Source organism: Gobio gobio (assembly GCF_949357685.1).
Source record: "Gobio gobio genome assembly, chromosome: 10".
Classification (NCBI taxonomy): Eukaryota; Metazoa; Chordata; class Actinopteri; order Cypriniformes; family Gobionidae; genus Gobio; species Gobio gobio.
In genome coordinates, this window is record NC_137116.1 from 15,274,198 (window position 1) to 15,298,922 (window position 24,725).

The window sequence follows — 24,725 nt, forward strand, 5'->3', positions numbered from 1 at the left end:
GAGCCAGAAGACGCGAATGAGAAGCCGCGCGCGCTGTGAGAAAATGTATCTCTGTGCGCTCATCCGAGAGCGCGCACACGTCTCTCAGCGCGCAGATATTGAGTTCTCTTTCAAGTCTTGCTCTTGAACGGACAAACTCACACAAAACGTATGTCAACATGTCCATCTTGATGAGTATCTTAGCAGACATAGTCTGTATATGCCTTAAGTGAACTTTATACAGTCGAAAAAGACGACGCATATCCGATCCGGATTGAATAGCTTTTGTAAGTTTAATAGGATTCATCTTTAATTTATGCACTCAAATATGCAATGTTATTTTACACTTGAGACATTTCTGTACCTGAAAACTAATGTTAGACGTACCTGAAAAGCATATCTAGCCGAACCATATTGTTTATCTTATTTATTTTAATAGTTCAAAAAGTACAACAAATGTTACAATTTCAATTGAATTGTTGAAAGGTGTATTTTTAATAAATACAACACATTCCCAAAGTCATGTGAAATAATCGTGTTACATAATCGTGATTTCAATATTGACCAAAATAATCGTGATTATGATTTTTTCCATAATCGAGCAGCCCTACTTCCGATCATTAATTAGAATGGCCAAGTCACGTTTCATATTGACAGAGGAATACGCTCAGTTTATTAAATAGCCTACGTCTTAGTTTATTAAATACGCTTAGTTTATTTAATATTTATTATACATTTATTAAATGTCTCTTGCAATCTATGAAAGGACAATGAGTCAATACACTGACATGCTAATGCTAGACAGATACTTAGTTTGTACAGTCCTACCGTAATTTTGTCTCCTAGCCGTACGTCTGGCGTCGGGGGGAAACGTTTACCTCGATGAAGGAAAGTTATCGTCTCACCAGGGTTTGTTTCGCGAGACCGGCGAGAAGCTTCCACAGGGCGGGAGATACGCCGCGTGATTGACAGCTTTGACACCAAATGGATATACGTGAAAATCAGATGACGTGATTTCACAACTTTTCATTGGCCATTTAGATATGTGAAGCATACTGTATACGGAAATGAACCTGGACATTCAATCCGTCGAAAAATCTCTAAATCGGCAAAATGGACATACGTGGTTTTCATCGGACAGCGACGATATATTATAAGATATTTATCTCGTCAATCGGGGCCATCGGCTCTTGGGCTGTAAATCTGGAGAAAGTGAAGTCGCAGGAGCAGCGGCGGCGGACTAAACACTTATTTCAGCTGTTTTACAGGAATATTATGACACGAGTGAAGCACAGCTTTATTCACTGAATAAACAATAGCTTCGCAATTCAATTTTACATCACAGCTATAGAAACACATGATTGAAATGTAAGTGTGCTTGTTTCGCGATCTGGTCACACGATTTTCCACAAATTTAACAATAGATTTACTCCATCTTATTCTCCTGGACATGGAATCTCTTATTTATTTTCCTAAATCCTCATTCTCGTCTCTCACAGGATTAAACGTTTCTTGCTTGTTTGATTTATTTAGGAGTAGCTATATTCACACTTACTACAACGTGAAGATATTAGAGAACGTGAAGATATTAGAAAACGTGAAGATATTAGAGAACGTGAAGATATTCGAGAACGTGAAGATATTAGAGAACGTGAAGATATTAGAGAACGTGAAGAACGTGAAGATATTAGAAAACGTGAAGATATTAGAGAACGTGAAGATATTAGAGAACGTGAAGATATTAGAGAACGTGAAGATATTAGAGAACGTGAAGATATTAGAGTACGTGAAGATATTAGAGTACGTGAAGATATTAGAGAACGTGAAGATATTAGAGAACGTGAAGATATTAGAGAACGTGAAGATATTAGAGTACGTGAAGATATTAGAGAACGTGAAGATATTAGAAAACGTGAAGATATTAGAAAACGTGAAGATATTAGAGAACGTGAAGAACGTGAAGATATTAGAAAACGTGAAGATATTAGAGAACGTGAAGAACGTGAAGATATTAGAAAACGTGAAGATATTAGAAAACGTGAAGATATTAGAGAACGTGAAGAACGTGAAGATATTAGAAAACGTGAAGATATTAGAGAACGTGAAGAACGTGAAGATATTAGAAAACGTGAAGATATTAGAAAACGTGAAGATATTAGAGAACGTGAAGATATTAGAGAACGTGAAGATATTAGAGAAAGTGAAGATATTAGAGTACGTGAAGATATTAGAGTACGTGAAGATATTAGAGTACGTGAAGATATTAGAGAACGTGAAGATATTAGAGAACGTGAAGATATTAGAGAACGTGAAGATATTAGAGAACGTGAAGATATTAGAGAACGTGAAGATATTAGAGAACATGAAGATATTAGAGAACATGAAGATATTAGAGAACGTGAAGATATTAGAGAACATGAAGATATTAGAGAACGTGAAGATATTAGAGAACGTGAAGATATTAGAGAACGTGAAGATATTAGAGTACGTGAAGATATTAGAGTACGTGAAGATATTAGAGAACGTGAAGATATTAGAGAACATGAAGATATTAGAGAACATGAAGATATTAGAGAACGTGAAGATATTAGAGAACGTGAAGATATTAGAAAACGTGAAGATATTAGAAAACATGAAGATATTAGAAAACATGAAGATATTAGAAAACATGAAGATATTAGAAAACGTGAAGATATTAGAAAACATGAAGATATTAGAAAACATGAAGATATTAGAAAACATGAAGATATTAGAAAACGTGAAGATATTAGAGAACGTGAAGATATTAGAAAACGTGAAGATATTAGAAAACATGAAGATATTAGAAAACATGAAGATATTAGAAAACGTGAAGATATTAGAGAACGTGAAGATATTAGAGAACGTGAAGATATTAGAGAACGTGAAGATATTAGAAAACGTAAAGATATTAGAGAACGTGAAGATATAACGTGAAGATATTAGAGAACGTGAAGATATTAGAAAACGTGAAGATATTAGAAAACGTGAAGATATTAGAAAACGTGAAGATATTAGAGAACGTGAAGATATTAGAAAACGTGAAGATATTAGAAAACGTGAAGATATTAGAAAACGTGAAGATATTAGAAAACGTGAAGATATTAGAAAACATGAAGATATTAGAGAACGTGAAGATATTAGAAAACGTGAAGATATTAGAGAACGTGAAGATATTAGAGAACGTGAAGATATTAGAAAACATGAAGATATTAGAAAACGTGAAGATATTAGAGAACGTGAAGATATTAGAAAACATGAAGATATTAGAAAACGTGAAGATATTAGAGAACGTGAAGATATTAGAGAACATGAAGATATTAGAAAACATGAAGATATTAGAGAACGTGAAGATATTAGAGAACGTGAAGATATTAGAGAACATGAAGATATTAGAAAACATGAAGATATTAGAAAACGTGAAGATATTAGAGAACGTGAAGATATTAGAGAACGTGAAGATATTAGAAAACATGAAGATATTAGAAAACATGAAGATATTAGAGAACGTGAAGATATTAGTGAAGATATTAGAAAACGTAAAGATATTAGAAAACGTGAAGAACGTGAAGATATTAGAGAACGTGAAGATATTAGAGAACGTGAAGATATTAGAGAACGTGAAGAACGTGAAGATATTAGAAAACGTGAAGATATTAGAGAACGTGAAGATATTAGTGAAGATATTAGAGAACGTGAAGAACGTGAAGATATTAGAGAACGTGAAGATATTAGAGAACGTGAAGAACGTGAAGATATTAGAAAACGTGAAGATATTAGAGAACGTGAAGATATTAGAGAACGTGAAGATATTAGAGAACGTGAAGATATTAGAAAACATGAAGATATTAGAAAACATGAAGATATTAGAGAACGTGAAGATATTAGTGAAGATATTAGAAAACGTAAAGATATTAGAAAACGTGAAGAACGTGAAGATATTAGAGAACGTGAAGATATTAGAGAACGTGAAGATATTAGAGAACGTGAAGAACGTGAAGATATTAGAGAACGTGAAGATATTAGAGAACGTGAAGATATTAGTGAAGATATTCGAGAACGTGAAGAACGTGAAGATATTAGAGAACGTGAAGATATTAGAGAACGTGAAGAACGTGAAGATATTAGAAAACGTGAAGATATTAGAGAACGTGAAGATATTAGAGAACGTGAAGAACGTGAAGATATTAGAAAACGTGAAGATATTAGAAAACGTGAAGAACGTGAAGATATTAGAGAACGTGAAGATATTAGAGAACGTGAAGATATTAGAGAACGTGAAGAACGTGAAGATATTAGAGAACGTGTAGAACGTGAAGATATTAGTGAAGATATTAGAAAACGTAAAGATATTAGAAAACGTAAAGATATTAGAAAACGTGAAGAACGTGAAGATATTAGAGAACGTGAAGAACGTGAAGATATTAGAGAAAGTGAAGATATTAGAGAAAGTGAAGATATTAGAGAACGTGAAGATATTAGAGAACGTGAAGATATTAGAAAACGTGAAGATATTAGAGAACGTGAAGATATTAGAGAACGTGAAGATATTAGAGAACGTGAAGATATTAGAAAACGTGAAGATATTAGAAAACGTGAAGATATTAGAGAACGTGAAGATATTAGAGAACGTGAAGATATTAGAGAACGTGAAGAACGTGAAGATATTAGAGAACGTGAAGATATTAGAGAACGTGAAGATATTAGAGAACGTGAAGATATTAGAGAACGTGAAGATATTAGAAAACGTGAAGATATTAGAAAACGTGAAGATATTAGAGAACGTGAAGATATTAGAGAACGTGAAGATATTCGAGAACGTGAAGATATTAGTGAAGATATTAGAAAACGTAAAGATATTAGAAAACGTGAAGAACGTGAAGATATTAGAGAACGTGAAGAACGTGAAGATATTAGAAAACGTGAAGATATTAGAAAACGTGAAGAACGTGAAGATATTAGAGAACGTGAAGATATTAGAGAACGTGAAGATATTAGAGAACGTGAAGATATTAGAAAACGTGAAGATATTAGAAAACGTGAAGATATTAGTGAAGATATTAGAGAACGTGAAGATATTAGTGAAGATATTAGAGAACGTGAAGATATTAGAGAACGTGAAGATATTAGAGAACGTGAAGATATTAGAGAACGTGAAGATATTAGAAAACGTGAAGATATTAGTGAAGATATTAGAGAACGTGAAGATATTAGAAAACGTGAAGATATTAGAGAACGTGAAGATATTAGAGAACGTGAAGATATTTGAGAACGTGAAGATATTAGAAAACGTGAAGATATTAGAGAACGTGAAGATATTTGAGAACGTAAAGATATTAGAGAATGTGAAGATATTAGTGAAGATATTAGAGAATGTGAAGATATTAGTGAAGATATTAGAGAACGTGAAGATATTAGAGAATGTGAAGATATTACTGAAGATATTAGAGAACGTGAAGATATTAGAGAACGTGAAGATATTAGAAAACGTGAAGATATTAGAGAACGTGAAGATATTAGAGAACGTGAAGATATTAGAGAACGTGAAGATATTAGAAAACGTGAAGATATTAGAGAACGTGAAAATATTAGAAAACGTGAAGAACGTGAAGATATTAGAGAACGTGAAGATATTAGAAAACATGAAGATATTAGAGAACGTGAAGATATTAGAAAACATGAAGATATTAGAGAACGTGAAGAACGTGAAGATATTAGAGAATGTGAAGATATTAGAGAACGTGAAGATATTAGAGAACGTGAAGATATTAGAGAACGTGAAGATATTAGAGAACATGAAGATATTAGAAAACATGAAGATATTAGAGAACGTGAAGATATTAGAGAACGTGAAGATATTAGAGAACATGAAGATATTAGAAAACATCTCTACCTCCAGCTCTACCTCCATCTCTAGCTCTGCCTCATCTCTATCTCCATCTCTACCTCCAGCTCTACCTCCATCTCTAGCTCTGCCTCATCTCTACCTCCATCTCTACCTCCATCTCTACCTCCATCTCTAGCTCTGCCTCATCTCCATCTCTACCTCCAGCTCTACCTCCATCTCTACCTCTAGCTCTGCCTCATCTCTACCTCCATCTCTACCTCCATCTCTACCTCCATCTCTACCTCTAGCTCTATCTCCATCTCTACCTCCAGCTCTACCTCCATCTCTAGCTCTGCCTCATCTCTACCTCCATCTCTACCTCCATCTCTAGCTCTGCCTCATCTCCATCTCTACCTCCAGCTCTACCTCCATCTCTACCTCTAGCTCTGCCTCATCTCTACCTCCATCTCTACCTCCATCTCTACCTCCATCTCTACCTCTAGCTCTACCTCCATCTCTACCTCTAGCTCTGCCTCATCTCTACCTCCATCTCTACCTCTAGCTCTGCCTCATCTCTACCTCTAGCTCTGCCTCATCTCTACCTCCATCTCTACCTCCATCTCTAGCTCTGCCTCATCTCTACCTCCATCTCTAGCTCTGCCTCATCTCTACCTCCATCTCTACCTCCATCTCTACCTCCAGCTCTACCTCCATCTCTAGCTCTGCCTCATCTCCATCTCTACCTCCAGCTCTACCTCCATCTCTACCTCCATCTCTACCTCTAGCTCTGCCTCATCTCTACCTCCATCTCTACCTCCATCTCTACCTCTAGCTCTACCTCCATCTCTACCTCTAGCTCTACCTCCATCTCTAGCTCTACCTCTACCTCCATCTCTACCTCCATCTCTACCACCAGCTCTACCTCCATCTCTACCTCCATCTCTACCTCCAGCTCTACCTCCATCTCTACCTCTAGCTCTGCCTCATCTCTACCTCCATCTCTACCTCCATCTCTACCTCCAGCTCTACCTCCATCTCTACCTCTAGCTCTGCCTTATCTCTACCTCCATCTCTACCTCTAGCTCTACCTCTAGCTCTACCTCCAGCTCTACCTCCATCTCTACCTCCATCTCTACCTCTAGCTCTGCCTCATCTCTATCTCCATCTCTACCTCCATCTCTACCTCTAGCTCTACCTCCATCTCTACCTCCATCTCTACCTCTAGCTCTACCTCTAGCTCTACCTCCATCTCTACCTCCATCTCTAGCTCTACCTCTACCTCCATCTCTACCTCCATCTCTACCACCAGCTCTACCTCCATCTCTACCTCCATCTGTAACTCCAGCTCTACCTCCATCTCTACCTCTAGCTCTGCCTCATCTCTACCTCCATCTCTACCTCCAGCTCTACCTCCATCTCTACCTCTAGCTCTACCTCTAGCTCTACCTCCATCTCTACCTCCATCTCTACCTCTAGCTCTACCTCCATCTCTAGCTCTGCCTCATCTCTACCTCCATCTCTACCTCTAGCTCTACCTCCATCTCTAGCTCTACCTCTACCTCCATCTCTACCTCCATCTCTACCTCCATCTCTACCTCCACCTCTACCTCCATCTCTACCTCCATCTCTATCTCCAGCTCTACCTCCATCTCTACCTCTAGCTCTGCCTTATCTCTACCTCCATCTCTACCTCTAGCTCTACCTCTAGCTCTACCTCCATCTCTACCTCCATCTCTACCTCCAGCTCTACCTCTAGCTCTACCTGCAGCTCTACCTCCATCTCTACCTCCATCTCTACCTCTAGCTCTACCTCCATCTCTACCTCCATCTCTACCTCCATCTCTACCTCTAGCTCTACCTCCATCTCTACCTCCATCTCTACCTCCATCTCTACCACCAGCTCTACCTCCATCTCTACCTCCATCTCTAACTCCAGCTCTACCTCCATCTCTACCTCTAGCTCTGCCTCATCTCTACCTCCATCTCTACCTCCAGCTCTACCTCCATCTCTACCTCTAGCTCTACCTCTAGCTCTACCTCTAGCTCTACCTCCATCTCTACCTCCATCTCTACCTCTAGCTCTACCTCCATCTCTACCTCCATCTCTACCTCTAGCTCTGCCTCATCTCTACCTCCATCTCTACCTCCATCTCTACCTCTAGCTCTACCTCCATCTCTACCTCCATCTCCAGCTCTACCTCTACCTCCATCTCTACCTCCATCTCTACCTCCATCTCTACCTCCATCTCTACCTCCATCTCTACCTCTAGCTCTGCCTCATCTCTACCTCCATCTCTACCTCTAGCTCTACCTCTAGCTCTACCTCCATCTCTACCTCCATCTCTACCTCTAGCTCTACCTCCATCTCTACCTCCAGCTCTACCTCTAGCTCTGCCTCATCTCTACCTCCATCTCTACCTCCATCTCTAGCTCTACCTCTAGCTCTACCTCCATCTCTACCTGCATCTCTACCTCCATCTCTACCTCTAGCTCTACCTCTACCTCCATCTCTACCTCCATCTCTACCTCTAGCTCTGCCTCATCTCTACCTCCATCTCTACCTCCATCTCTACCTCTAGCTCTACCTCCATCTCTACCTCCATCTCTACCTCCATCTTTAGCTCTACCTCCAGCTCTACCTCCATCTCTACCTCCATCTCTAGCTCTACCTCCATCTCTACCTCCATCTTTAGCTCTACCTCCAGCTCTACCTCCATCTCTACCTCCATCTCTACCTCCATCTCTACCTCTAGCTCTGCCTCATCTCTACCTCCATCTCTACCTCTAGCTCTACCTCTAGCTCTACCTCCATCTCTACCTCCATCTCTACCTCTAGCTCTACCTCCATCTCTACCTCCATCTCTACCTCCATCTCTACCTCCATCTCTACCTCCATCTCTAGCTCTAGCTCTACCTCTAGCTCTACCTCCATCTCTACCTCCATCTCTACCTCCATCTCTACCTCCATCTCTACCTCCATCTCTACCTCTAGCTCTACCTCCATCTCTACCTCCATCTCTACCTCCAGCTCTACCTCCAGCTCTACCTCCATCTCTACCTCCATCTCTACCTCCATCTCTAGCTCTACCTCCATCTCTACCTCCATCTCTACCTCCATCTCTAGCTCTACCTCCATCTCTACCTCCATCTTTAGCTCTACCTCCATCTCTACCTCCATCTTTAGCTCTACCTCCATCTCTACCTCCAGCTCTACCTCCAGCTCTACCTCCAGCTCTACCTCCATCTCTACCTCCATCTCTACCTCCATCTCCCCCTGCTCCTCTTCCATTGTGACTGATCACACATTTTGTGCATTTTTTTGTTTTCGTATTGGGGCGTTCTGAGAAATTCATTGAGTTGCCTTAATTTATTTAGAGAGTAAATAAACTCATGAAACAGAGAAGTATCGTTAATGTAATCCACTGATTTCAACAATGTAACTGTATTCTAAATATCACCTATTTAAATTGTAACTGTAACGGAATACAGTTACTGATGATCTGTGTTCTGAACACGACCTGAAGCTCTGAGACATGAGAACCGTAAAGCTAACATCACTTCTGAATATTTATCGCAAGTCATATCGTCATCGCAATATTAAAGCTACACTGTGCAACTTTTTTAGTTTATTCTTAGCTAAAAACACTTAGTTCTTTCAAAAATATATGTGCTCATTAATGTATATTTACTTTTTTCAAGTAATAAAGTATTCTCGTAAGTTTATAATATGCCATTGTAAACACATACGGGTGAGGGTTCGAATGCGGGTCGCCATGTTGCTCCTCCATCTTGAAAGTACATTAGCCAAAGAGGGACATTCCCGTAATATGACGTTTTAACACTCGATGGCTCCGTGTCCAATGTGGACGAGGTCGAGCTGGAAGACATATTAATCTTGGACTAAATCAGCCACCGTAGGAGTTAAAACAAAATCAGAATTGAGAGGAACAGAAACTAATATTCACTGGATGGTCATACACCAGTTCACCACTAGATGGAGGAAAATATCACACAGTGGAGCTTTAAGCAGTGTTATCGCACATCGCAGCTTCTCCTCATATCGTGCAGCCCTAATTTAAATCATACTAATAATAATTCAGATCATCTCTACAGTAAATGATGATGATGTAGAGCTTTAGCGTTAATTATAATAATCATGAGTTACTTTAGAGAGATCATGTCAGTCAGTGTGTGTCATAATGTCCCAGATTCAGAGATGTTGAGTGTGTGTGTGTGTGTGTGTGTGTGTGTGTGTGTGTGTGTGTGTGTGTGTGTGTGTGTGTGTGTGTGTGTGTGTGTGTGTGTGTGTGTGTGTGTGTGTGTGTGTGTGTGTGTGTGTGTGTGTGTGTGTGTGTGGACTGGTAATCCCTACGTTATGGGGACAAAGTCCCCACAAAGATGGCAATATCCGAAATCCTCGTCCTTTTGGGGACATTTTTTGGTCCCCATGAGGAAAACATCTTATAAATCAGACTAAGTGATGTTTTTTGAAGATGTAAAAATATAGAATGTCTCCTGTGATGGGCAGGTTTAGGGGCAGTGTGTGTGTGTGTGTGTGTGATGGGTAGGTTTAGGGGCAGTGTGTGTGTGTGTGTGTGTGAGTGATGGGTAGGTTTAGGGGCAGTGTGTGTGTGTGTGTGTGTGTGTGATGGGTAGGTTTAGGGGCAGTGTGTGTGTGTGTGTGTGTGAGTGATGGGTAGGTTTAGGGGCAGTGTGTGTGTGTGTGTGTGATGGGTAGGTTTAGGGGCAGTGTAAGGGGATAGAATATACGGTTTATACAGTATAAAAACCATTAGGCCTATGGAATGTCCCCATAAAACATGAAAACCCAACGTGTGTGTGTGTGTGTGTGTTTTAGGTAAATATATCGCCGCCACACAGCGTCCGGACGGCACCTGGAGGAAACCGCGGCGTGTGAAGGACGGATACGTTCCGCAGGAGGAGGTACCGGTGTAAGCGCTCGACCCACAATGCATTGCGTCGAACTCCAGTAGAGACGAGAGCGCCTTCTTCACCCCGCCACTCATGTCTCTCTCTCTCTCTCTCTCTCTCTCTCTCTCTCTCTCTCTCTGTCTCTCTCTCTCTCTCTCTCTCTCTCTCTCTCTCTCTCTCTCTCTCTCTCTCTCTCTCTCTCTCTCTCTCTCTCTCTCTCTCTCTCTCTCTCCGCAGGTACGAGAACAAGTATGTGAAGTTCTTCAAGAGTAAACCCGACCTGCCGCCCGGCCTGAGCCCATCGGCCCCCAGTGGAGCCCCGGGCCCCAGTGACCCCGCCTCGCTCTCCAGAACCGCCAAACGCAACATCAAGCGCAAGGAGAAGCGCAAGCAGAGCCACAGCCAATCAGAGGACGGCCTGAGCCAGCAGATGGACGCCATGACGGTCAGCGAGGAGCCCCGGGTGACCCCTGACCCCGAGGACCCCTCAGGGGCCGCCGCAGTGGAGAAGGCCAGGAAGATGAAGAGCCTGAGGAAGAAGCTGCGGCAGGTGGAGGAGCTGCAGGAGAAGCTGGACTGCGGAGAGATCCAGAACCCCACCCGAGAGCAGCTCGACAAACTGGGGCGGGGCCAGGCCTTGAGGGCGGAGCTACAGCTGCTGGAGGCCGGCTTGTGAGGCCAGCTGTCAATCATCTGTGTGTGTGTAGCCTCTTCATTCTTGTGTTTTATACATCATCTGCGCTCTGGACTCTTTATAGGAGCGGATGAGCCTCAGACACTGATGGACTGAAATCATGATGTCCTCATTTTTTACCACTGTAGTGAATAACGGCATGAGTTCATAATGTGTACAATCGTGTTATATTAAACCTAGCATATGCATAACTCTGTGTCTGCGTCTGGTGCAGTGTGTGATCGCGAGGCTCAGTTCCACAGACCGGGTTAGATTAATCCAGGATTAGGACATCAAAGAATCTTTTATAAACACACCTGAGAATAAAACACAAGCGGAGCAACGGCCCTGACAGAAGAGCTTCAGCTCAAGCGGGAGTTTAGTCTGAGACTATCTTCAGCCTGGTGGGTGTGTGTGTGTGTGTGTGTGTGTGTGTGTGTGTGTGTGGGGGGGGGGGGGGGTGTCATGGGTAGGTTTAGGGGCAGGGGCAGTGTGTGTGTGTGTGTGTGTGTGTGTGTGTGTGTGATGGGTAGGTTTAGGGGCAGTGTGTGTGTGTGTGTGTGTGTGTGTGTGTGTGTGTGTGTGTGTGTGTGTGTGTGTGTGTGTGTGTGTGTGTGATGGGTAGGTTTAGGGGCAGGGGCAGTGTGTGTGTGTGTGTGTGTGTGTGTGTGTGTGTGTGTGTGTGTGTGTGTGATGGGTAGGTTTAGGGGCAGGGGCAGTGTGTGTGTGTGTGTGTGTGTGTGTGATGGGTAGGTTTAGGGGCAGGGGCAGTGTGTGTGTGTGTGTGTGTGTGTGTGTGTGTGTGTGTGTGATGGGTAGGTTTAGGGGCAGTGTGTGTGTGTGTGTGTGTGTGTGTGTGTGTGTGTGTGATGGGTAGGTTTAGGGGCAGGGGCAGTGTGTGTGTGTGTGTGTGTGTGTGTGTGTGTGTGTGTGTGTGATGGGTAGGTTTAGGGGCAGTGTGTGTGTGTGTGTGTGTGTGTGATGGGTAGGTTTAGGGGCAGTGTGTGTGTGTGTGTGTAATGGGTAGGTTTAGGGGCAGTGTGTGTGTGTGTAATGGGTAGGTTTAGGGGCAGTGTGTGTGTGTGTGTGTGTGTGTGTGTGTGTGTGTGTGTGATGGGTAGGTTTAGGGGCAGTGTGTGTGTGTGTGTGTGTGTGTGTGTGTGTGATGGGTAGGTTTAGGGGCAGTGTGTGTGTGTGTGTGTGATGGGTAGGTTTAGGGGCAGGGGCAGTGTGTGTGTGTGTGCGTGTGATGGGTAGGTTTAGGGGCAGGGGCAGTGTGTGTGTGTGTGTGTGTGTGTGTGTGTGTGATGGGTAGGTTTAGGGGCAGTGTGTGTGTGTGTGTGTGTGTGTGTGTGTGATGGGTAGGTTTAGGGGCTGTGTGTGTGTGTGTGTGTGTGTGATGGGTAGGTTTAGGGGCAGTGTGTGTGTGTGTGTGTGTGTGTGTGTGTGTGTGTGTGTGTGTGATGGGTAGGTTTAGGGGCAGTGTGTGTGTGTGTGTGTGTGATGGGTAGGTTTAGGGGCAGTGTGTGTGTGTGTGTGTGTGATGGGTAGGTTTAGGGGCTGTGTGTGTGTGTGTGTGTGTGATGGGTAGGTTTAGGGGCAGTGTGTGTGTGTGTGTGTGTGTGTGTGTGTGTGTGATGGGTAGGTTTAGGGGCAGTGTGTGTGTGTGTGTGTGTGTGTGTGTGTGTGTGTGATGGGTAGGTTTAGGGGCAGTGTGTGTGTGTGTGTGTGTGTGATGGGTAGGTTTAGGGGCAGTGTGTGTGTGTGCGTGTGATGGGTAGGTTTAGGGGCAGGGGCAGTGTGTGTGTGTGTGTGTGTGTGTGTGATGGGTAGGTTTAGGGGCAGTGTGTGTGTGTGTGTGTGTGTGTGTGTGTGTGTGTGTGTGTGTGTGTGATGGGTAGGTTTAGGGGCAGTGTGTGTGTGTGTGTGTGTGTGTAATGGGTAGGTTTAGGGGCAGTGTGTGTGTGTGTGTGTGTGTGATGGGTAGGTTTAGGGGCAGTGTGTGTGTGTGTGTGTGTGTGTGTGTGTGTGTGATGGGTAGGTTTAGGGGCAGGGGCAGTGTGTGTGTGTGTGTGTGTGTGTGTGTGTGTGTGTGTGTGTGTGTGTGTGTGTGTGTGTGCGTGTGATGGGTAGGTTTAGGGGCAGGGGCAGGGGCAGTGTGTGTGTGTGTGTGTGTGTGTGTGATGGGTAGGTTTAGGGGCAGTGTGTGTGTGTGTGTGTGTGTGTGTGATGGGTAGGTTTAGGGGCAGTGTGTGTGTGTGTGTGTGTGTGTGTGATGGGTAGGTTTAGGGGCTGTGTGTGTGTGTGTGTGTGTGTGTGTGATGGGTAGGTTTAGGGGCAGTGTGTGTGTGTGTGTGTGTGTGTGTGTGTGTGTGTGTGTGTGTGTGTGTGTGTGTGTGTGTGATGGGTAGGTTTAGGGGCAGGGGCAGTGTGTGTGTGTGTGTGTGTGTGTGTGTGTGTGTGTGTGTGTGTGTGATGGGTAGGTTTAGGGGCAGGGGCAGTGTGTGTGTGTGTGTGTGTGTGATGGGTAGGTTTAGGGGCAGTGTGTGTGTGTGTGTGTGTGTGTGTGTGTGTGTGTGTGTGTGTGTGTGTGTGTGTGTGTGTGTGTGTGTGTGTGTGATGGGTAGGTTTAGGGGCAGTGTGTGTGTGTGTGTGTGTGTGTGATGGGTAGGTTTAGGGGCAGTGTGTGTGTGTGTGTGTGTGTGTGTGTGTGTGTGTGTGTGTGTGTGTGTGTGTGTGTGATGGGTAGGTTTAGGGGCAGTGTGTGTGTGTGTGTGTGTGTGTGTGTGTGTGTGTGTGTGTGTGTGTGTGTGTGTGTGTGTGTGTGTGTGTGTGTGATGGGTAGGTTTAGGGGCAGTGTGTGTGTGTGTGTGTGTGTGTGTGTGTGTGTGTGTGTGTGATGGGTAGGTTTAGGGGCAGTGTGTGTGTGTGTGTGTGTGTGTGTGTGAGAGATGGGTAGGTTTAGGGGCAGGGGCAGTGTGTGTGTGTGTGTGTGTGTGTGTGTGTGTGTGTGATGGGTAGGTTTAGGGGCAGTGTGTGTGTGTGATGGGTAGGTTTAGGGGCTGTGTGTGTGTGTGTGTGATGGGTAGGTTTAGGGGCAGGGGCAGTGTGTGTGTGTGTGTGTGTGTGATGGGTAGGTTTAGGGGCAGTGTGTGTGTGTGATGGGTAGGTTTAGGGGCTGTGTGTGTGTGTGTGTGTGTGTGATGGGTAGGTTTAGGGGCAGTGTGTGTGTGTGTGTGTGTGATGGGTAGGGGCAGGGGCAGTGTGTGTGTGTGTGTGTGTGTGATGGGTAGGTTTAGGGGCAGTGTGTGTGTGTGTGATGGGTAGGTTTAGGGGCAGTGTGTGTGTGTGTGTGTGTGTGTGTGTGTGTGTGTGTGATGGGTAGGTTTAGGGGCAGGGGCAGTGTGTGTGTGTGTGTGTGTGATGGGTAGGTTTAGGGGCAGTGTGTGTGTGTGATGGGTAGGTTTAGGGGCTGTGTGTGTGTGTGTGTGTGATGGGTAGGTTTAGGGGCAGTGTGTGTGTGTGTGTGATGGGTAGGGGCAGGGGCAGTGTGTGTGTGTGTGATGGGTAGGTTTAGGGGCAGTGTGTGTGTGTGTGTGTGTGTGTGTGTGTGTGTGTGTGTGTGTGTGTGTGTGTGTGTGTGTGTGTGTGTGTGTGAGAGAGATGGGTAGGTTTAGGGGCAGGGGCAGTGTGTGTGTGTGTGTGTGTGTGTGTGTGTGTGATGGGTAGGTTTAGGGGCAGTGTGTGTGTGTGATGGGTAGGTTTAGGGGCAGGGGCAGTGTGTGTGTGTGTGTGTGTGTGTGTGTGTGTGTGTGTGTGTGTGTGTGTGTGTGTGTGTGTGATGGGTAGGTTTAGGGGCAGTGTGTGTGTGTGATGGGTAGGTTTAGGGGCAGTGTGTGTGTGTGATGGGTAGGTTTAGGGGCTGTGTGTGTGTGTGATGGGTAGGTTTAGGGGCAGTGTGTGTGTGTGTGTGTATGATGGGTAGGGGCAGGGGCAGTGTGTGTGTGTGTGTGTGTGTGTGTGATGGGTAGGTTTAGGGGCAGGGGCAGTGTGTGTGTGTGTGTGTGTGTGTGTGTGTGTGTGTGTGTGTGTGTGTGTGTGTGTGTGTGTGTGTGTGTGTGTGTGTGTGTGTGTGTGATGGGTAGGTTTAGGGGCAGTGTGTGTGTGTGATGGGTAGGTTTAGGGGCTGTGTGTGTGTGTGATGGGTAGGTTTAGGGGCAGTGTGTGTGTGTGTGTGTGTATGATGGGTAGGGGCAGGGGCAGTGTGTGTGTGTGTGTGTGTGTGTGATGGGTAGGTTTAGGGGCAGGGGCAGTGTGTGTGTGTGTGTGTGTGTGATGGGTAGGTTTAGGGGCAGTGTGTGTGTGTGTGTGTGATGGGTAGGTTTAGGGGCAGTGTGTGTGTGTGTGTGTGTGTGTGTGTGTGTGTGTGTGTGTGTGTGTGTGTGTGTGTGTGTGTGTGTGTGTGTGTGTGTGTGTTAGTGTTTATTAAGTTAGTTTATTAGGCGAGCAGGGCAACCGCCCACTAGAGCATTACAATAATCTACAGCTCATCAACGACTCAACTCACTGACACTGAGAGCAGGAGCCGTACTTTAGAGATAAATAAAGGGTTAGTTCAGCCAAAACTGTAGATTGTGTCATTAATGACTGAGCCTCAAGCGCTGGAGAACCTGCGGGACAGAGCTCAGTCACTTCAGCAGCCTGGAGACGCTTCCCTGGGTTCATCACACTAACCAGTAGGGCTGGGTAAAAAAATATAGATTTTAATCGATTCTCACTTTTACCAAACAATATCGATTCTTAAATGCCAAGAATCGATTAGGCATCCTCAGTTAAAGGGTTAGTTCAGCCAAAAATGTAAATGGTGTCATTAATGACTGAGCCTCATGTGGTTGGACACCCGTCAGACCTCCGTTCATCTTCAGACACAGATGAAGATATTTTAGTGTAAATCTGATGCTCTGAAAGGCCTCCATTGGCTCAACTTTACACTCTCAAGACCCTTAAAAGACACTACCCAGCAAACACAGCAACGTTGTAAAACATTTATTTCACGTTGTGAAAAGGTCGTGATAACGTTTTTATCCTACGTATTTAATACGACAGATGTCGGGTTTTTTTCACGTTATAAATACGTTTTTTCACAACGTTGCAGAAAAGTATTTATCACGTCCAAACTGTTCTTCACTTCACACATGTAATCAAAATGTTCTTTGAAAAATGACTTTAATATAAAACAATATTATAACTACAGTAAGAGAAATAGATGAAGTGGTATTTATAGATCTCTGTATAATTCGTCATAGGCTAGTCACAGGTTATGATATTTCTGTACATCTGAATATTCAGCTCATTACGAACACTTTTTACATTTCACCTTACCTGTAGGGCGGACCTCTGGTTGTTGCCCATTTTATAAAACTACATTAACATATGTAGTACTAATAATTTATACTATACACAAATGTAGTCACTCATTGTATTTATTCACACAATATAAAAATAAATATGATAGAGGTCGTTCACAAAAAAGAAAAATCTGTCATATATCATCCCTGTGTTAATCCAGTGTTAACCTCAGTCAGGAGATCAGCATAATGTTCCTTATTCAACATTCACTTTTTTTGAACCAAAGAAAGTGAATAAGGTCAGAAACATTCACTTTAAAGTCTAAGAAAGTCATACAAGTTTGGAACAACAACAAAAGTATTAAATGATAACACCTTTGTCATTGTTTGTAGAGATAATGTATAATTAAATTCCAGTACTTTCAAGGACCTTGAGATTTTTAAAAAAGACTTCAATTAGCGCTCTCATTAATAACAGAAAATTCTTAACAGATAAATAAAACCACGCCAATAAAACAAAATGGTACAAATAAAGTACAGCAAATTTAAATAAGAACATTAACAAATAGAAAAATCCAAGAAATGTCAGTGCACAGATGTTATAAGAGAACAAACTCATCTGTAAAATGTACATTTTCTCTAACTAGTTACAAATTATTTTATTGCAATTGTTATAATAATTAAAATACAATTTATAACTCATTAATTAACATACATTACATATGTAAAGTTTATAATGGCTATTATTGTTCAAAAAATAATATTTTATAATATTGGCATACTTGATTTTGTCTGTGTTTTAGTTGTTTTTCAGCTGATATTGTTCTGCCAGTAGGTGGCAGCAGAGGAGCTGTCTTATGAGTGAGTGAGAAAACCATTCATTCAATGCAGATTCATTCTGTTATAGTCTGAATTCTGTGACCCCGGTTATAAGGTTAGGATTAGGGATGGGTTTAGTTGTAACAGTCAACTAGGGTCACATAATTTGGTTCGGCACAACACCAGAAATCGGATGCTTTTTGCATTTACTAACGTTGGCGCCCGTCATGTAAAATCCCCTTAACCACTGAAAGAATACTATGACAAAGATATAGATAAACAGCAAATGTGGGGGGGGAGTATGTTCCACACCGGTGCACTAAATAGATGTATTATAGCAAACAAAGTTTAGTCATGTTCTTGAGTAATATCTGCATGCACCTAATTCTGCAGAGAACATATAATATGACAGCAGACAGCAATCCATCTGAGAGAGAAATCTGGTGTGGAAGGTGGATCTGGAACCCACTTCTGTCACAACATCTCTTGTTTATCTGTCTTCACAAACTGCCCTGAAATACAATTCAAATATCAACAAGGATTGTTATAAATATAACGTGAGGTTCTTACATTCAAAATGCTCATTTGGCCTCTGTGTTAAAGTGTGCAGAGAATTCTGCCGGACTGAAATTTAGTCTTTTAGTCATTCATACCCTTCTTATACTAATGGTAACAAATTTATAACACAACAATAAATAACTCTCAAAACTAAATCTCTTTAATTCTGCAAATACCACGTAGAGTCGTATGATTTCCGTGATGCAAAAACATGCATGAAACCACAGAATCCAGTCACAATTTACTTTATAAAGCTGAACGCCACAGAATTTGGCAAGTTTTGAATGAATAAATTAAAAGTAGGCGGTACAATGAATCAGATACCGATACAGACTAGTGTCTGTGAATATTAAAGCTAAAAAAACTGCTAATGAAATCTGAAGTCTTTATGTTCTGCCATGTATGTGTGAATGAGCGCTGCAGTTTCGACTATACGCAAACTAAAGTGTGTGTGACGCTTGCGATGATTTCAGTGTCTGCTGTCTCTCTATACATTAACTTTATCTGCAGAGCTGCTCTCAGAGTCACTTCATGAACATTTGACCATTTCATTTACAAGAACTATCAACATTTGTAGTATCATATACACACAGGAATGTTTGAGGTTTTACTTAAGTCAGATGGTTCATAGTACTTTAGAGATGTTCTCTGCACATCCATCAGAATCTAGAAACATTAACAATTTGTCACAGAGCCAACAATATGTGGTATACAATGTCAGGTTTATTAGAAATAAATAAACTAGAGCACGTGGTTAAAATGCTGAAAAAAGTAAGAATATACAGGATATACAATATATAATATCTTTAGATATCAGAATTTATGTTTTGGGGTTTTACAGATGCATGGAGATATATACGTGGTCAATATTTGATGGAAAACCATGTAAGATAAAAGAAAAAAGGTGTTTGTCACGCTCCATGTGAGTGACGTCACCGATTAACTTTACAGTGCAAACTTTTAGGTTAAATAATTAGATTAACGTTACTTCCATTCATCCATTGACAAATTGCCAGCAAAATGTTAACAAAACTATCAAAGCCCTCTTATCTTCACATAATATGTGATTAAAACCCCAAACTTTCATAAACAAGAGCTCAAGGCCTAAGTTAACGTTACCTCTCATAAAGTTAGCCTAACGGCTAACAGATTTTTTCCGAAGACACTAACGTTAAACCATTTCTATAAAGTAACTATTCAACATAACAACGGAACAGTTGTATGTATTATATGTGTAATTTAACATTATATGTGTAATTTTAGGGACTACACTTACCTGAAATCAGTGAAAACAACAGTGACAGGACGCAGGCGGAGTCTCGTTTCCATGGTAACTCCCTCCGCTCCAGTTTAAAAGCGACTCGAATGTTCAAGACGCACATTAAACACGTCATGTGTCAATCACACAGCGTTTCAAGAATTAAAACATCACATAGGCCTACTGATGGAGTAGAAAATGTCCCGAAAGTTGATAATGTTGTTTAAGTGGATAGTGCAGCCTAGCCCTACATCATCACAGCCTATATATATATATATATATTACACATTACCCATTTTCGTGTGATCGGGCTCATTTTTACACTATGAGCTGTTTGATCCACGCGCCAGGCTCGTGATGAGCTATGAAACAACAATAATCGATTGGATTATTCTAATATAGCTTGTTATCAGTTAAATGAGCAGAGACCACTGAAAGTAAGCATTCACATATTAGGAGCCTTTAAGTCCTTTTGATATCGAATGCTCAGCTGCATAAATCAGTCTCACTCAGTCACTGAATCCCCGGTAAAATGTTACTGATATTTTTACATATTTTTTTCATTGGAGGTTTGGCATATGGTTGTATTTTGGTACTGTCATGACGTTTTTTAAACGTTGTATTCCAACGTGCAGATTACGTTATTTTAACACCAGAATAAAACGTCTAACAAAAGTTGTAGTTTGGTAGTAGACAAACGTAATATTTACGTTTTTTTGACTACTTAAAGAAAACGTACCAGGTTGGTATTTTTACAACGTTTTTGAAACGTTTTATTTTGGTTACATTATTTTTCTATTTAAAAAAACGTTTTTAAAACGTTGTACTGCAACATTACCTAATTGCAACCAAAATACAACGTTGTGGAACGTTGTAAAAACGTTTTGTGTTTGCTGGGCTGACAGAAAACAACTCTCGCTGTCCAGCCTAATACACGTGAAAGCAACTTTCAGGCAAATCTCACACAATCAAACCCTTTCCCTCAGACTCGCTAACTAGGGCAAACCTGTCGGATTCACCCGTCGCAGAATAACGTGCTCGGCTACTCACAGAACCTCGGTTCCCTGAGAGAGGGAACGAGTATTGCGTATGGGAAAACTCCTTTTCTCGAGAATATGAAGCAAAAACTTTATTCTATAAAGTGTCTATGTAAAACGCAGTGCTGCTGCACAGCCGATAGACCAGCGCGCGCTGCGTGCTGATTGGCTGTGCAGTGGGAACTGCATGAACCTATGGCGAGGCAGCAGAGAGAGCGAACCAATAGGGGTCGCTAGAATTCCCGCCGAACAAGGTCTCTAGAATTAGCATATCTAAGGCTATAAAAGACCTTGTTTTGCCATAGGAAATCAGGTTTAATCTCCTTCAGCGAGACCCTGAGAAGCACAAGCACGGCGCGTTACGCAATACTCGAGGTTACGTGAGTAACCGAGCACGTTCCCTTTCGAGAGGTCTCTCGTATTGCGTATGGGAACCCAATTTAAAACGCCGTGCGTGCTTAACTGACCCAATGGCCTGAGGCACGTAAGATGGGTAACCCAACAAAGTGGGTCTCTTGAGAGGACATAAGAGTATATAGGCCGGATAGAATCGGGCCAGATGATATAGAATTATGACCGGACAGAGTCGGGCCTTATAGATATATAGTGTAAGACATATTATGAAGCTCCAACATGCTTGTGAGAACTTATCATGTATGAATAACAGAGAGACCAGACGCATCGGGTCTATACCTATTAAATGGAGATAATCCCAGCTTGTAAAAGGGGGACTTCCAGTTTATAAAATCTGATAAAAGTGGACGGAGAGGCCCAGCCTGCCGCCGCACAGATATCTTCTAGCGGAATATGCCACGTGACCATGCCCATGACGAGGCCATGCCTCTGGTAGAATGGGCTTTAATGCCTAAAGGGCAAGTTAGGTCTTTAGACTTATAAGCCATAGAGATGGCGTCCACTATCCAGTGTGAGAGTCTCTGCTTCGTGACGGCATAGCCTTTAGTGCGGCCACCAAAGCACACAAAGAGCTGTTCCGATTGCCTGAAGGGGGCGGAGACGCTCTATATACAGTCTCAGCGCTCTATATACAGTCTCAGCGCTCTATACAGTCTCAGCGCTCTATACAGTCTCAGCGCTGCGCTCTATATACAGTCTCAGCGCTCTATATACAGTCTCAGCGCTCTATATACAGTCTCCGCGCTCTATATACAGTCTCAGCGCTCTCTATATACAGTCTCCGCGCTCTATATACAGTCTCAGCGCTCTCTATATACAGTCTCCGCGCTCTATATACAGTCTCCGCGCTCTATATACAGTCTCAGCGCTCTATATACAGTCTCAGCGCTCTATACACAGTCTCAGCGCTCTATACACAGTCTCAGCGCTCTATACACAGTCTCAGCGCTCTATACACAGTCTCAGCGCTCTATACACAGTCTCAGCGCTCTATATACAGTCTCCGCGCTCTATATACAGTCTCAGCGCTCTATATACAGTCTCAGCGTTCTATATACAGTCTCAGCGCTCTCAAGGCTCTATATACAGTCTCAGCGCTCTCAGCGCTCTATGTACAGTCTCAGCGCTCTATATACAGTCTCAGCGCTCTATGTACAGTCTCAGCGCTCTATATATACAGTCTCAGCGCTCTATATATACAGTCTCAGCGCTCTGTATATATAGAGCGCTGAGACTGTATATATAGAGCGCTGAGACTGTATATATAGAGCGCTGAGACTGTATATATAGAGCGCTGAGACTGTATATATAGAGCGCTGAGACTGTACATAGAGCGCTGAGACTGTATATAGAGCGCTGAGACTGTACATAGAGCGCTGAGAGCGCTGAGACTGTATATAGAGCGCTGAGACTGTATATAGAGCGCTGAGACTGTATATAGAGCGCTGAGACTGTATATAGAGCGCTGAGACTGTATATAGAGCGCTGAGACTGTATATAGAGAGCTGAGAACGTATATAGAGCGCTGAGACTGTATATAGAGCGCTGAGACTGTATATAGAGCGCTGAGACTGTATATAGAGCGCTGAGACTGTATATAGAGCGCTGAGACTGTATATAGAGAGCTGAGAACGTATATAGAGCGCTGAGACTGTATATAGAGCGCTGAGACTGTATATAGAGCGCTGAGACTGTATATAGAGCGCTGAGACTGTATATAGAGCGCTGAGACTGTATATAGAGCGCTGAGACTGTACATAGAGCGCTGAGAGCGCTGAGACTGTATATAGAGCGCTGAGACTGTATATAGAGCGCTGAGACTGTATATAGAGCGCTGAGACTGTATATAGAGCGCTGAGACTGTATATAGAGCGCTGAGACTGTATATAGAGCGCTGAGACTGTATATAGAGAGCTGAGAACGTATATAGAGCGCTGAGACTGTATATAGAGCGCTGAGACTGTATATATAGAGCGCTGAGACTGTATATATAGAGCGCTGAGACTGTATATAGAGCGCTGAGACTGTATATAGAGCGCTGAGACTGTATATAGAGCGCTGAGACTGTATATAGAGCGCTGAGACTGTATATAGAGAGCTGAGAACGTATATAGAGCGCTGAGACTGTATATAGAGCGCTGAGACTGTATATATAGAGCGCTGAGACTGTATATATAGAGCGCTGAGACTGTATATAGAGCGCTGAGACTGTATATAGAGCGCTGAGACTGTATATAGAGCGCTGAGACTGTATATAGAGCGCTGAGACTGTATATAGAGAGCTGAGAACGTATATAGAGCGCTGAGACTGTATATAGAGCGCTGAGACTGTATATATAGAGCGCTGAGACTGTATATATAGAGCGCTGAGACTGTATATATAGTCTCAGCGCTCTATATATACAGTCTCAGCGCTCTATATACAGTCTCAGCGCTCTGTATACAGTCTCAGCGCTCTGTATACAGTCTCAGCGCTCTATATACAGTCTCAGCGCTCTATATACAGTCTCAGCGCTCTATATACATACAGTCTCAGCGCTCTATATACAGTCTCAGCGCTCTATATATACAGTCTCAGCGCTCTATATATACAGTCTCAGCGCTCTATATATACAGTCTCAGCGCTCTATATACAGTCTCAGCGCTCTATATATACAGTCTCAGCGCTCTATATACAGTCTCCGCGCTCTATATACAGTCTCCGCGCTCTATATACAGTCTCCGCGCTCTATATACAGTCTCAGCGCTCTAACTGGGCAGAGCAAATTCGCGTCCTTTTCGTCTTGCGACGTGGGCAGGGCCAAAAGAGAAATGACCTGTGCCCTAAAGGGAGTAGAAAGCACTTTAGGAACATAACCATGTCTAGGTTTGAGGACGACCCTGGAGTCGTTAGGCCCAAACTCGAGACAGGAAGCACTCGTGGAGAGTGTGTGTAAATCGCCCACTCGCTTGACTGAGGCCAGTGCCAGCAGAAAAGCGGTTCAGTGAGAGGAGCTTTAGGCTCACAGACTGAAGCGGTTCAAAGGTAAAGCCCTTCATCGCTTCCAACACTGTGGCAAGGTCCCATACAGGGACTGAGGGGGGGCGAGGCGGGTTCAGCCTTCTGGCCCCTTTCAGAAAGTGTACTATAAGTTCGCTTTTCCCCAGTGATTGTCCCGCGACCTGAGCGTGATAAGCTGCTATGGCGGCAACGCACACTGAGCGTGGAGGGGGAACGACCGGCGTCCATTAGCTCTTGAAGGAAGGCGAGCACTTCTGCCACCTTCGTGCTGTACACCAGTTAGAGAATACCGACCATTTCAGTGCATAGAGCCGCCTGGTTGTGGGTGCTCTAGCTTCAGAAATAGTATTTAGAACTCTTTCAGAAAGGGTCGTGGGTATTGGTTGATGGGCCAAACGTGGAGAGCCCACAGTTCGGGGTGGGGATGCCAGATTTCCCCCTTCGCCTGCGCGAGGTCGTCTTTCCTCAGCGGAATCGGCCATGGGGCTGTGTCTGACATGAGAGTCAGTTCGGAGACCCATATTTGATTCTTCCACAACGGGGCTATTAAGAGCACTGTGGAATTGGTTTCCCTGATCTTTTTGATGGCCTGCGGCAACATCGCGATCGGAGGAAAAGCATACAGAGGGAGACTGGGCCAGCGCATCTCTGCGTTTGGAGAAAAATATTGGGCAGTGAGCATTGTCTTCTGAGGCGAAAAGGTCTACTTTCACTTCGCCGAAGGTCTGCGGGTGGAGAGACCCTCCCCGGGGGGAACACCGCCTCTGTAGCCTGGCGTGGCCATACTCAATTCTAGTCAGAATATGAGTCTGGTACCGCTCCATTGAGCTTTGATTATGGGGCGTGTTTCAACCGAGCCAG

General features: G+C 43.2%; 1 protein-coding gene across 1 annotated transcript in view; it reads left to right on the forward strand.

The window, feature by feature from the left end:
• Positions 1-11,646, forward strand: part of pym1 (PYM homolog 1, exon junction complex associated factor) — an 18,751-nt gene extending 7,105 nt beyond the window's left edge. The window contains exons 2-3 of the mRNA XM_079826606.1: positions 10,683-10,776; positions 10,994-11,646. Of these exons, the coding sequence (XP_079682732.1) occupies positions 10,683-10,776; positions 10,994-11,432 (533 nt within the window). The 3' untranslated portion in view covers positions 11,433-11,646. The remainder of the gene's footprint in view (positions 1-10,682; positions 10,777-10,993) is intronic.
• The last annotated feature ends 13,079 nt before the right edge of the window (positions 11,647-24,725 follow it).